Source organism: Centrocercus urophasianus, unplaced genomic scaffold, assembly GCF_019232065.1.
Source record: "Centrocercus urophasianus isolate 14NV4802_14NV808 unplaced genomic scaffold, USGS_Curo_1.0 seq_14, whole genome shotgun sequence".
Lineage (NCBI taxonomy): Eukaryota > Metazoa > Chordata > Aves > Galliformes > Phasianidae > Centrocercus > Centrocercus urophasianus.
Genome location: NW_024884586.1, coordinates 246761 through 260401, shown reverse-complemented (window position 1 = coordinate 260401; position 13641 = coordinate 246761). Strand labels below are relative to the sequence as shown.

The window sequence follows — 13641 nt, the reverse complement described above, 5'->3', positions numbered from 1 at the left end:
TGGGACGGCACCGTCAGGAGGGCTCAGCGTGAGCAAGTGATTGCGCCCCAGCCCCCCCCCCCGCCGCACACTACAATTCCCAGCAGGCCGTGCGCGCCGCCGCCGGGCCCGCCCCGCTCTGTCGTTTGCGGGGCACGACGGGAAATGTAGTCGCGGCGCTGCGGCGCCATCTTACGAGAGACGCAGGCGAGCGCCTTCCCCGGTTGCCGTGGGAACCAGGCGCCAGCTTCGGCTCGAGCAATTAACGCAATTAGCGCACTCACTGTTTTATTCACCCAGCAGCGGCCGCCCGGGCTGCGGCGCTGCGTACCGGGACCTCGGCGTCGTACCGGAGCCGCCGTCTTGCCGTCCGCTCACAGACCGTACTCGTGCCACAGGCTGCGGGCACAGCGCACGGTCAGCCCGCCGCCCCGCTCCGCCCCGCTCCCGCCCCGCTCCCGTCCCGCACCTGTACGTGACTGCAGGGTCGTCGCGGTGCTCCAGGAGGGCGTCGCGGATCGTGGCCGGCGGGTTGAGTCCCAGCGCCCGCGCCCGCTCCCAGCGCTGCAGCCGGGTGATGCCTGCGGGGGGAACGGCCGTGAGCGGCGGGGATGGGGTGAGGGGTGGGTTGGGGGTCGGTGTGCGACGGCTCACCGGTGCACGGCCCGTACTCCCAGGCCAGATCGAAGCGGCGCAACATCTCCAGCAGCTCTCGCGGGGCCTCGCGCGGCGGGGCAGAGGGGTCCCGGGCTTCGTCCTGCGCGGGGTGGGGGGGTGTGGGCGGGGCCGGGGCCGGCGGGACCACCCGGTGGCGCCCCTCTCCGCCGCGCCGCCGCCGCGCTCCGCTCCGATCTTTGCCGCCGGCGCGTGTCTGCGCGCGGTGCCGCCGCGGGAAGCTGTCGGTGATCCGTCTGGCGCGCTCCATAGCCTGCAGGACGGCGGCGGCGGCGGCTTCAGCCACGCACGTCTCCCCCCGGCCCCGCGTTCACCTCCCGCCGCCCCCCCGCTCACCCCCCGTCGCTTTCCCGTCCCCGTCCGGCGGCGCCGCCCGGCCGCCCTCCCGCCGCTGTCGTCCCGTGGGCAGCGGACGAGGCGGTTCGGTTTCGGTTTTGGTTCGGGTGTTTTTCTCTTTGCTTTGGGGGGTGTGGTTTCTCTTTAATCGTTTTTCTTGGTCTTTTTTTTGTTTTGTATTTTTTTGGCTGGTCGGGCCGTTCTGTCTCGGTTATTCTGTCGGGTCATTCATTGGCGCTTCGCTTTTTGCACCTTTTCGGTTGTTTACGTCGTTCACCATTGGTCGGTTGGTTCGTTGGTGTTTTTTTTTCCTCAGTGTTTCTTTGCGAGTTGCTATTTTTCGCTCGTTCCTTTTTTATTTTGCAGTCGGTTCATTCGCGGCGGCTCTTTTCGGTTCGTTTGCTTTTATTCACACATTTCTCCCCGGGGGGCACTCAGGGCGCAGTCCGCGCCAGCGCAGGGTTGTGCAGCACGAAGCGGCACAGCCCCGGCAGCCGGAGGTACCCCAAATTCTCTTGCAGCCGCTGCATCCCCCGGTTCCCTACGGCCGTGTGGCCATACATCGGGAAGCCGCGGCCGTGCGCCCGCCGGGCAGCTATGATCGTCAGCGCCCGCATCAGCCCGCGGCCCCGCTGGGAGGGCACCGTGTAGCCGTGCGCTCCGGATGCAAAGCCGTCGCTCAGCACCCAGCTCACGAGATCCCCGGCCGGGTCCTGAAGGCATAGGTAGGGGAACCGGCGCAGCAGCTCCCCCAGGTAGCGCCGGCTCCACGCGTTCCCCCCGTACGCCCATGTTGAGTCCAGCAGCTCCACGTGCGCAGGGCTCAGTGTGCCCAGCTGCAGGTCAGGGTCCAGCCTGCAAGGTGATGTTGGGTGCTGTGGGGAGGGGAATGGGACAGGAGCCAGGGGGTGAGTGGGGGTGGGGTTGGGGACATGGATGGGACGGGTTAGCATTAAGGTTATGGTTACACTTAGGGTTAAGGTTAGGATGGGGACATAGCCATGGATTGGAATGGGTCTGAGGCCTGACCATGGCTGGGGATGGGATGGAGCTGGGGACATGCGTGGGATGGAGCAGGGATGGGCTGGAGTTACCATTAGTTGCATTTAGGATTGGCATTAGAATGATGACATGACCACGGATGGGTGTGAGATGGGCTTGAATGGCTGCTGGATGGGATGGAGCAAGAATGAGCTTGGGAGAGGGTTGTGGACAGGAATGGGATGGGGTATAGGACAGGGACTGGAATGGAAACAGGACAAGGACACAGAAGGGAATGGGAACAGGGATGGAGACACAGAAGGAGATGGGGCTGAAGCTCACTGTGGCTCTGGTAGAGTGCTGGGGTTGGTGTGCAGGTAGGTGTAGTACTCAGTCACCTCCAGGTCTATGCCCTTGGCCAATGCAATGTCCTGGGACACCGTCAGCACTCCATCCTGCAGCCCTGGGGACGGCAGCGGCAAGGGCTCTGCTCCCCTGTGTTCCCACACTGCCCTCCATGCCCCACACATTCCCAGCACCACCCGTTCCTGACACAACCACCCCGGCTCCCATCGCTGCTCGTTCCTCCCGTGTTCCCATGGTTGTCCCCACAGCCACCGAAGATGTGGAAAGCGGAGTCCCAACGCAGGCAGCCCGGGCTCTCCAGCAGGGCGCGGTAGGCACCCACATCCCAGTAGAAGGCGCTGCACAGGTTCCTGTAGCTGTCATTCAGCGGCGCCTGTGGGGCGGGATGCTGAGCCCCCCCAACACGGGCACGGGCCCCTCCCTCCCCACAGCCCCTCCGGCCACCTCTCCTCTCTGCCGCGCCAGCACAGCACCGAAGTTGGGCCAGGCATCCACTGCCACCTCGAAGTCCCCAGGGTTGCCACGGTTGATGTTCAGCACAGCCCCGTACACCTGCAAAGCCCAGCACCGTGCAGCCCAGCTGTGGCAAAGATGGGCTGCCCTTGAGCAGGTGGCAGAGCTCAGGCAGGTTGGGGTTGGCTGGGGCAGGCTCATGGTGCTCGAGAATGGCCCAGCAGATGTGTGCCCCGGGGGTGTCAGGGAGGGAACGGGGTGGCCCACGACCCCCATGGTGGAGGGGCAGCTGTGGGTGACTCACCGGCAGGGCACGAGGCAGGCTGCTGCGCAGGGCGGCCTCCAGGCGCTGCAAATGGGCCGGGCATGTCAGGATCTGCATGGCCCTGCCAAGGAGTCAACGGTGAGGGGACCCCCGAGCACCCCATCCCTGTCCCCATTGCCGTTACTCACCTTGTGGCTGCGGGTCCCTGTGGGCTGTGGGCAAGCAGTGATGGTGGTGTGTCCCAAGGCTGCCAGTGGCCGTCACGGGTGGGCGACTGCCCTTTGGACAGAGTGTTTCTGGGGGTGGTGATGGGCAGGGTCCATCCTGCCAGGCGCAGGGCACGTGGCACCCCGCTGCCTCACATATCCTCAATCGGGATAGGGATCTGGGGGTCCCCATGCCCTCACTGTGATGTTGATGGGGACACCCATAGCCCTGCTGTGATGGTGACAGGGTTGGCCGTGAACTGAGCCCTGGTTGCCATGGGGGTCACCGGTCCCATCACCACCAGGTGGTACAGGGGTCCAAGTCCCATACCCTGGTGGCACGTTGGTCGGCCCCCAATCTCATCCGTGTCTACACGGCCCATTGATGCCCAGTCCTACCCTGGGTGTCTCTGCCCCTACTCAGGGCATTAAGAACCCCCCACCTCCACCCTGGCACGTGGCAGGCTTCTATGGGATGCCAAACCCCATCCTCAGTGGGGCTGTGGGGGCACAGAGGAAGCGGTGCCGACGGGCCCCTCCAGGCACAGCAGGGCCCACGCAGCCGTGTCCCTATGGGCAGCTCTTCAGGGCGCCTCTGCTGGGGGACACGGGCCAGGGGGCAGAGGCACTGGAGAAAGGCTTTTATTTGTTAATACAAGAATAGATCTTCTGCAATAAATACCCTAATAAATAACATCTCCAATAAATAAACACGCATAGACGCACCGAGACGGCGGCCCTGGGGCTCTGCCCCGGCCCCGCCCCCAGAACAAGCCACGCCCCCAGGGCCAGTGGGCGGGAGCCGCGGGTTGCTAGGCAGCGGTGGTGACGGGGGCGGAGCTTCGGGCACCCAGCTGTGCTCCTGGCGGGTGGGCGGGGCTTACTGCACTGGGGGCGGGGCCTATTCCTATGCAGGGGAGGGTTTGGTCCGTTCGTGGCGAAGCGGGGCTTACTGCTGCCGGGGGGCGGGCCAGGAGAGCGTGGCTCCCAGCCCTACAGGGTAATGGGCGGCACAGCGCGGCCACGGGGACGCCACGGTGTCACCACCCCTTGCGTCAGTGCACTGCGAGGTGATGGCAGGGTGGCACTGGCTGCAGTTGGGGGCAGGAGGCCGTCCCCCGAGGCACGGCAGGGTGATGAGACACCATGGGAACCCTCTGGGGCCGAGTGCCTGTCCCTTAAGGTACTGCGGGGCGATGTGGGGAGGTCTGTGGGTCTGCGAGCTCTGTCCCTCAGGATTTTGTGGTCAGGAGCCCCATTAAGGCACGGTGGTGACGGGGGGATGCCGGGTAGCTTTGGTGGCATTTTGGGATCAAGATCACCATCCCTTGAGACCTAGAGGTGATGGTGGGGACATGGAGTGGCTTCAGTGGCACTTTGGTGAAGTGGGAATCCCATCTGTCAAGGCACGGCAATATGATGGTACGTATTTAGGGTGGTTCTGATGGCCCTTTGGGACAGACAGACCATCTGTTAAGGCACAGTGGTGACGTGGGAAAGCTACGATGGCACTCTGGGATCAGAAGACCTGTCCCTTAATGAACAGTGGTGATGCTGGGGATGTGGGGTGGCTTTGATGACACTCCGGGGATAGAAAAGGCATGGCGTGGCTTTGGTGGCACTTCAGAGTCTGGAGCCCCACCTGTTAAATCAGTGGCGACAGTGGGGATGTGGAGTGGGTTTGGTGTCACTTTACGATGAGAAGACCTGTCCCTTAACACACAGTGGTGACGGAGGGGACTTGGAGTAGTTTTGGTGGCATTTTGGGATCGGGAACTCCATCTCTCAAGGCACAGTGAGGTGGTGAGGAATATGTGGGGTGACTTTGGTAGCACTCTGGGGTCAGGATCCCCATCTGTTAAGGCCAAGTGGTGATGGTGGCTTCGGTGGCACTAAAGCGATCCCCATCCATGAAGGCCAAGTGGTGACATGTGTGCGGCCACTGCTGTGGGGATGCCCTCAGCAGGGCGGGGGCCCTCAGAAGCCCCTGGCCTCGATGCGCAGTGTGACCACGGCTGGCGGCACCTTCTTCTTGAGGCGATTGAAGTCCTTGGCCGAGCGCCACAGCCACGTCTGCAGCTCCTTCAGCAGCCAGAAGTCATCCATCTTCTTCAGAAAGTCGTTGGGGGCTGCAGGGGTGCCAGAGGAGGGCGGGGGTCCGGCGGGGCCGGCGGGCAGCGGGTAGCCCAGGGAAGACATGACGCCGGCGATGCTGAGCACCAGGCCCTGCAGGCTGGAGCAGAAGTGGCCGAGGCGATGGCGCAGCTCCACCGTGCCCACCTGGCCGTCCAGGCCACGCAGATATTTCAGCAGGCGGCTGTAGGCCCGGTAGTTGGCTGCCAGGCGCGCATTGTCCGTCAGGCCCCGCCACAGGTCCAAGTCCACCGTGGCGCTGGGCACCCGCTCAGCCCGCGCCAGCCGCGGGGGGTTGAAGTCGGGCTCATTGAAGGGCGGGCCCAGGTAGTTCAGCTGCAAGGAGGGGAGGAGTTGACAGGGGGCCGACGTGTCCCCGGCACCCATGTCCCACACACCACCGGTCTCTGCGCCCAATGCCCAAGACACCCCAGGTCTCTGCGTCCCCCTGCACACCACGTCTCAAGTCTCCACGCCACCGTGTCTCCAGTCTCAGATCCCGCTGCCCATCACGTCCAAGGTCTCCAAGCCCTCCATGTCCCTAGTTCCCTGTGTGCACAACCACAGGTGTCCACAACCCAGGTCTCCATGTTCCCCAGGTAGGGTGCCCGATACCTCTCCTGTCTCCGTATTTCCCTGCACACCACATTCTCCTTTACAGAATTTTCCAGATCTCCACAACCTTCATGCCCCCAGTCCCCATGTCTCCCTGCATACAGTATACCCCATGTCCCAGACCTTTGTGTCCTCTACCTGGACGTGCCCACCGCGTCTCCCTGTCCCCATCTTACCCCTGGTTTCCACATTCCCCTGCCCACCATGTCCCTCAGTGCCATGCCCCCATGTCCCCACGTTCACCATGCTCCCCCACATCCCAGGTTTCCATATCCACATCCCCTACCTGGACATGTCACCTTGTCCCCACTGTCCCCCTGGTTTCCATGTCCCCAAGTTCATCATGTCCCTGAGCACCATGGAGGTCCCCAGTCTTCTATGCACCCATATTCCAGGTGTCTGCACCCACATCTCCCACCTGCCCACCGCCTCTATGCAGATGAGGCAACAAGGGGAGCTCAGCCAGAGCTCACCAGCAATGTGGAGACAGCAATTCCACCCTCACCATTCCCACAGCATGATCATCAGCAGCAAGGGGAGGCAGATCAGGGCAGAGACAGCAAAACCTCCACCTGGGCCGGTGCCACTGGCAGGCAAGGAGAGGTGGGGGGGAGGAGCCAGGGGTGTGAAGATGTTCACACCCTGTGCCAGGACCAGAGTCCAGGGCCTCCGGCACAGGGAGGCTCCCCTGGCCACTGCCCTTGTCTGATGAGGCATTTCCTTGGCCTCCAGCATGGGTGGAAACACGCAGTCTCATGTATACAGGTGTACTCCCACTTACATCCCAGTGCCGTGCCCTGGGGATGCTGGAGTCTCCCCAAGCTGGGGGGATGAGCAGTTTAAGGGAAGGGGCAGTGGTGAGCTACTCACATAAGTGCCGGCAAGGGTGCGGAGCTGGTGTTCCAGATAGCGGGTCAGGTCGTAGGTCTTCTGGATGGACTGGCCAGCACCCAGCTCCTCCGTGCCGTTCAGCGCGGGCACCGCCGGCAGATTGCAGAGTGCGGCACACAAAAAGGCAAAGATCCCCCAAGAGTCTCCTGTGGGGACAAGGCACCTCAGAGAGGACCCTCCTGACAAGGGGACCGGGGGCACCCCAGTGTGGTGCGATGGCACCAAGGGCGCTGAGGATGCAGCAGTGCTCCAGTAACACTCCACTGCCCACCCCACATCCCCTGGCTCCCCAGGGGGTGGAGACCCAGGGTTTGCCTGCGGCACCTCCTCCACCCATGTGGTGACTGGGGCCGCCCTGCCCTTGGGCGCTGGCACAGCACTCCTGGGACCTCAGGACTCTGTGCTGCCAGTGTGCTCATCACCACCCTGCATATGGGGAAACTGAGGCAGGGAAGGGCTGGGCATGGAGTGGCAGTGCTCAGCACCCAGCACAGAGAACAAAGAGCAGTGCAGCAGGAGCCTCAGGGACACCATGTCGTCCCCACCAGTGCCACCATGCCCATCCGGCATGGCCTCTACTCTGTGCACTGCCGACCATGGGCTGCAGAAACAATCCTTTATATGGTCTCAAGTGAGTGCTGCTTGCTGTGCTCCCGCCGGGACGCCCGGGTTATATTTGGGAACGCCGAGTCACCTACCACCAATGCCGAAGCAGGCTTGGTTGCCTTCCTAAGCACAGCACGCCGGGCGCCCTGCAGGGCTGCAACAGCACATCTCATCCTCGTCCCTATCCCCATCCCTGCCCTGCTGGGAGCCAGGGGCCAGGCAGGGCTGAAGGCAGCTGGGCACGGAGCAACCTTTACTGAGGCCTCTGCTGGGAAGACCTCAGCTCAGCATGGCACAGCCTGCAGTGGGCTCCCCAGGGAGGCAGGGGCGGCTGGGAGCCCTGCAGTGCCCTCGTGCGTCACCAGTCCCCGTCAATTGCTGCTGGGAGGCTTGGGAAGTGAGGAGCAGCCAAGTCCTGGTGACGCACGTGGGCCCACGGGGACATCCCGGCTGCGGCAGCACCAGCTCCAGTGCGTGGCACGCGTCCCGGCTTTGCCCACCCAGCACCGGGCTCACAGTGGCGCATGATGCCCTGCGGGCACGCAGTGCACACAGCGGGATGTGCGTCACGCACACGCGGCACAGCGTGTATGGAAGCACCATGGAGCAGTGAGCACCATGCAGGACGTCCCAGCCACGACGTGCCGCGCCGTGCGCACGACAGCACGCACGCTGGTGACCACACGGGTGCCACTCCGTGCCTGCGGCTGTGCCACGTGAAGCTGCCTGTGCACGACCGGTCTGCGGGTCCCGGGATGGTGAGCGTGGTGTGCGACGCTGTGTGCGTGCGAGTGAGCGTGTGAGCGTGGGCTACGGGCGGCAGGGGGGCCGCGTGGCGCTGACTCACCCGCCCCCGGGTGTTTGCTTTGGCTCGGCCCCGGTGCGTCCAAGCCCGGCACAGGCACTCACAGCCCCGCGCGGCGCAGCAGGGCTGGCCGGACCCTCACCCACCACCAGCTCGGGTTTCCAGAGTGGGATTTACACCCGGCCCCAGGCACCGCGTGGCCAAGGCAAACAGAGCTGGGGGGGCTGGGAAAGGGAAGGAGACGGAGCTGGTAGCTCCCGGGCATTGATGAGGATGTGGGCACTGGGGCGTGGATAATCAGAGCTGGGCGACGGTAGGAATCTGCAACCGCGGCGGTGGCAATGACCCGACCGTGGCGCAGCCCTGCTCACTCAGCGGTGGCCTCACGGCCCCGGATGGTTCCCACAGTGGCACAGTCACACTCCCCTGCCCGTCTCTCGGGTGGAAAATGACTCAGCACCAGCGCAAGGCAGCGGCCGCATTGCCCCTGTGCCAGAGGGAAGGAGGAGAGCAGCACAGCTGGATCCCAGTGATGTCAAGAGAAAGAGCCCAAGGGTTTCAAAACCGTCCCTGGAGCGGGGCCAGGATGCTCCCAGCCCACGTAAGCAAAGCACAGGGCAGCTCCGGGGCAGGTGGAGAGCTGAGGTGGCCCCCCTGGCAGCGCACGTCACCCCACACACACGTGCCGGACACTGAGGGGGCCAACAACAAGCGTCAGCAGGACAGCTCATCCGACAGTATCCCTGTGCGTCACAGCAGGGAACGTCACCCGTGGGTGGCCTTGGAGGCGCGGAACAGTGCAGAGCTGTGAGCCCCCCCCCACCAAGCAGACCCCCCATGAGCGACTGCTGCCATTGTGCAAGCTGAGCTGTTCCCCGGGCACGCAGTGGGCAGCGAGCTGCTGGGGTCAGGCGTGACCGCAAGCCGCAGGCGTCGCTTTCCCAAAAGCACTGAGCAAAGCAGAGTGTGGGCTGGGAAAAGGGGACCCCTGCCCCCTGAACCCAGGGAGCAGCTCTATCTGATGGGCTAGCGGCCAAGGGACAACAGAGCCCTGCACTGTGAGGTGGAACGGAGCTGGGATGTCCCAGCGTGAGCACGGCGCTGAGGAGTGGGGACCAAGCAGACAATGGCAGTGGCCTCGGCTGCCCCCAGCGTGGTTCTCCCCACACACTTTTGTGAGGATGGCGCTGACAGCAACACCTGCACCCTCCATCCCTGCAGTCCCCAAGTGCTGGCAGGAGAGAGGCACGCATTCTGCCCTCACTGCGCTTCGACAGTCCTCGAAGCAAGTGGGGAGCAGGGGGGGCCCCCAGACCAATCGCAGCCCCAGCCACAGGGCTCTGTGCCATGCCCCCGCCCCGCTGCTTACTGAGAGCAAAGCCGCATCCCTGATGGTGGCCAAGAATTGTGCAGGAGCACAGGGGTGCAGGGGGAGACCGGCTCCACACCCCCCTGGCCACGCATGTACTCGCAGCTCACACTGAATGTTTACATCCTGTCTCCTCCGAGTGTTTATAAATGCATCCGTGCATGGGAGACTCCAGCGAGGCCGTAATTAGCGGGGCCTGGATTTCCCATCTGGCCCCAGCCCGCGGCACTGTGTCACCCCCCTCCTGCCGGAGATGGGGGCTCAGCCCCTAATCCTGACCAGATCCCACACCTCGGCTGGCGCCCACCTGGATCCCAGCAGCACCAATGGTGGCAGAGCCCTGTGCGGCCCACCGGCACCCAGAGCCACCAGCACCCCATACCCGCACAGGCACTCAGTGTCCCTGCTGGCACCGCAGACGCCCAAACCCCTCCCGTGTCCCCAGCAGCGCCGAGGGCTGCGGAGCTGTGCTGGGAGCGGCAGCAGAGCCAGGGACAGCGCAGCGCCAGAGGCAGCCTGGCCCCTCTCCGGCCTGCAGCGGAAACGGCTTGCGGGGCCAAGAGCGGGGGGACCGGGGGCTCCCCTGCGGGCAGCACGAGGTGCATGGGGTCACCGTTAAGGAGGCAGGCGGATAGTCCCGGTGCCAGCCCGTGTGGCAACACAGATCCCCACGCACCCCCCACCCCCTGCCGCCTCTGGACGCGCTGCCATCGCTGCCAGCTTCCTCCGGCACCCTGTGCCAAGGGCACACCGGCAGAGGCAGGGCCGGCGGCTCCGGCGGGATCCCCGTGATCTGTGCCAGCCACACGTTCCCCAGCAGTGCCAGGTATGGGTGCACACCCGTCACCAGGGATACCCGGAGCCGGCAGGGCTGGCATGCCGGACATCCCAGATGTGCCAGCACAGGCACACCTCCACATCCCTGCTGGGATGGGTCCATCGGCACTCCGTGGGCGCCCAAGGGGCTGTGGAGTTGGGCTCACTCTTACGGCTCGAGGCAGGTGGGCACAGGGCAGGGGGTGATTTATGGTGCACCGTGCCACTTAGCAGGGCATAAATCTTCCCCGGCGCAACCCTGTAAGCAGAGCCCTCTGTATTTCCCTTCGGAGGCTGCTGGCGGGCTGGGGCTAATGCAGCCCAGATGTGTGCAGGACCGTGCCCTCACGCCGCCTGCTAACGAGGCGCAGGGACACCGCTTCCCGGCAGCAGCACAGCAGCCCTGAGCCGTGTCTCCGGGCTGTCACTGGGCTGCTCTCGGCCCCGACCGTGGCAGCAGCTCTTGGTGCCGCCGGCCGTGCTGTGAGCGCAGGCCACGGCCGGCAGCCTCCCGGTGCCACTGGTTTGCCACCATCTCCACCATGTCGGGCCAGGATCAGGGAGCAGCGGGAGACCCCTGGCTACCAGCCCCGCTTTTCCAGCTCCCCCCAAATGGCTCCGGCTCCACGGGAGCCAGAACAAAACGTGGCCTCGGCCTCGTGTGCCCAGCCCCGGGGACACCAGCACCCACAGTCTGACCTTTTAAGGGTTGTTTCCCAACTTTTTCCCCGTCCTTTCCGTGCCCGGCAGCCCCGCTGCCCTTGGCTCCCCATGGCCCCAGGGTAACAAAGCCTTCTGGTGGCCGGAGGGAGCTCCGCAGAGGGGGGGGATTTCCTGGCACCCTGAAAGCGGCCACCACGTCCCACTGGGTATTGCCCTCTGTGGTGCCCGCCTGCCCCACGAGTAAAACCCAAGCTTGGGGACTTTCCTTTTTCCTCCCCTCTGTCAGTCTCAGGTTTTAATTCTCCATGCTAAGCAGCGTTTCCCTGCCCGGTAATCACAAACATGCATGGAAAAGAGGCAACAAGAGAAAGGAGAAAAAAAAAAAAAGCCCCGAGAGCAGAGGGGGGAAAAGCCTTAAATCAATCCCGAAGCCAGACGGACGTTTGAATCAAACGGAGTTACAGTCGGCAGCAGTCGGCGCGGCGGACCCCCACCCCATGGCCCCGCTCTTACCTGGGGGCTCCCCAGCCACATTTAGCATAGTAGAGTCAGGGCGCGGGTCTGCAGGCGTGGGGAGCCCAGCAATGTGCTGCTGCAGCGCTCAGCCCCGCACCGATGGACACACGGCCGAGGTTGCTGCTCCGCTCTGCCCCGGCTCTCCTTTGGTTTTTTTTTTTCCTCTCTCCCTATTTGTTTTGGTTTGTGTTTGCTTGAGTGTTAGGTGGCAGAAGCAGTCTGGGCAGCGTGTTTTTGGTGTGTGAGTGTGTGCACGGTTCGCACCACGCTCCGGCTCCCTTGCTTGCTGCCTTTCCCCCTTCCACCTCCCTTGATTTGCTCTTTTGATTGGTGTCCAGGAATGCAAGAATAAAAAAAACGCGAGCTTGCATACACCCTCTCTCCAAGCTGCTGCCTCTCTTTTTTTTCTTTTTTTTTCTTCCCTCTTTTTTTTTTTTTTTTTTTCTCCTCTCTCTCTCTCGAAATTCAAGTGTTAAGCAGAACCAGGTTGCTTTCAAGAATGTATTTGATGCAATTGGACACAAGAACGGGCTCCATTCATTCCCCTCCTTCTCCCCGAGACTCCCCCAGGGCTCCCCAGGCATGCTGGGGAGGCTGTGGCCACAGCAGGCTCCCCCAAGGCAGGGAGCAAAGCCCAAGTACTGGGGGTCTGCGGTAGACGGGGTGAGGGGGGGGAGTGACTCCCTCTCCACATCACCCCCCCAGGTGCTGGCTGCCTCTTGCCTTTTGTTAGTGGCCGCGATAGGGAGCAGGACAGGGTGGCGGGCGGGGGGCTGCTTCCTACCTGCTCGGAAATCCATGGGGGCAACCCAGGGGGTGGCAGCAGCACGGGGTTGGGGGGGGATCCCGCCCTCCGTACTGGGGGTGCCGTGGGGCTGCTCGCGCCGGGTCCGAGCTCCACACTCCCATTTGTCGGCCCTGCTCCCCACGGGGGCCCGGGGCCGGCAGGCCAGGGGCTGCGGGCTGCCTGAGTGCTCTCACCGCCTCGGAGAGGGGATGGCTCACGAGGGGGGGCGGGGGGTGCCAGGCAAGGGAGGGGGGGAGGCGGAGAGAGGCGGTGGAGGGGTGGAAAGGCGGCAGGGAGGGCGGGAAATAGGGGGACGGGGCAGCGCGGCTGGACAGGCACGGCTACGCGGACCACCGGCATAACTCTGCTTTCTTCTGCTGGCAGCTCAGGGGCAGAGGCAGGTGAGCGAGCCCCGGGGCGGAGCCCCTCGGGAAGCACTAAGCAGCGGGGCCAGCAGGTGACTGCAGCCAAGGGCAGCACACACAGCCCGGCATTGCCCCGTGCACTAGGTGCCTTCCCGCTGCTCTCTCCCCCCACCCAGCATCTTCCCCGTGGGGCTGCCGGCTGCCAGCAGCCAGCGTGGAGGAGCAGCCCCAGGAAGGTGCAGCGCCGCTCTGGTTGCCACCGGCACGCAGCAAACAAGGGGGAATTTCATACTGGGGATGCGGGGCCGGCACCCCGGCGTGTACACGAAGCACTGGGTGCCAGGTGGAGATGCACGGCCAGGATGGACAGACAGAAGACAAGACCCTTGTGAATCACACACAGCAGTGCTGCTGCACGTCCCCTCTGCAGCAGGGCAATGCTTCGGCAGCCCCAGTGCTAAGGGGAATGTCCCCACCTCTGCCAGCCGCCCCAAAGCGTTAGGGAGTGCCCGGCAGGGCTGCAGCTGCAGGCACAAGCATGATACCGCTGCCCCTGCCCACGTGCCAGGGGATCCCAGGGACTCGCCCCACAGCATCGGGGAGCTGCTCACCTCCCCCTGGCCACCAGGACAGAGCTGCCTGCTGACACACTGTGCTCTGGCTGCGTGTTTTCCCCCTCAGCCTTCAGACCCCTGGAATGCAGGTTCAGGAGAGCCGTGCCCCTGCCCACGGCCACGGCACCGGCAGCCACTTCGCCCTCGCCTCCCACCGACGACCTTTTGCAGTACCAGGAAGGGTTCTGACCCCAAACACC

General features: G+C 64.2%; 3 protein-coding genes across 3 annotated transcripts; all 3 read right to left on the bottom strand.

Moving 5' to 3' along the window:
• Window positions 1-250: 250 nt before the first annotated feature.
• Window positions 251-1412, bottom strand: POLD4 (DNA polymerase delta 4, accessory subunit). The gene is made up of 4 exons (XM_042814082.1): window positions 991-1412; window positions 634-907; window positions 449-560; window positions 251-378 (listed from the first exon to the last, which is right to left on the bottom strand). Exons 2-4 carry the CDS (start codon window positions 902-904, stop codon window positions 354-356), a joined length of 408 nt encoding a protein of 135 aa, XP_042670016.1. The 5' UTR covers window positions 905-907; window positions 991-1412; the 3' UTR covers window positions 251-353.
• GLYATL3 (glycine-N-acyltransferase like 3) lies at window positions 1362-3172 on the bottom strand. Its single transcript, XM_042814999.1, is given in 5 exon segments — window positions 1362-1845; window positions 2314-2434; window positions 2590-2710; window positions 2782-2889; window positions 3095-3172. Coding segments are annotated over 5 exon segments (912 nt in total).
• A 1182-nt stretch (window positions 3173-4354) lies between these two features.
• CLCF1 (cardiotrophin like cytokine factor 1) lies at window positions 4355-12475 on the bottom strand. Its single transcript, XM_042815053.1, has 3 exons — window positions 12460-12475; window positions 6880-7046; window positions 4355-5730 (listed from the first exon to the last, which is right to left on the bottom strand). Exons 1-3 carry the CDS (start codon window positions 12473-12475, stop codon window positions 5239-5241), a joined length of 675 nt encoding a protein of 224 aa, XP_042670987.1. The 3' UTR covers window positions 4355-5238.
• Between the last annotated feature and the right edge of the window lie 1166 nt (window positions 12476-13641).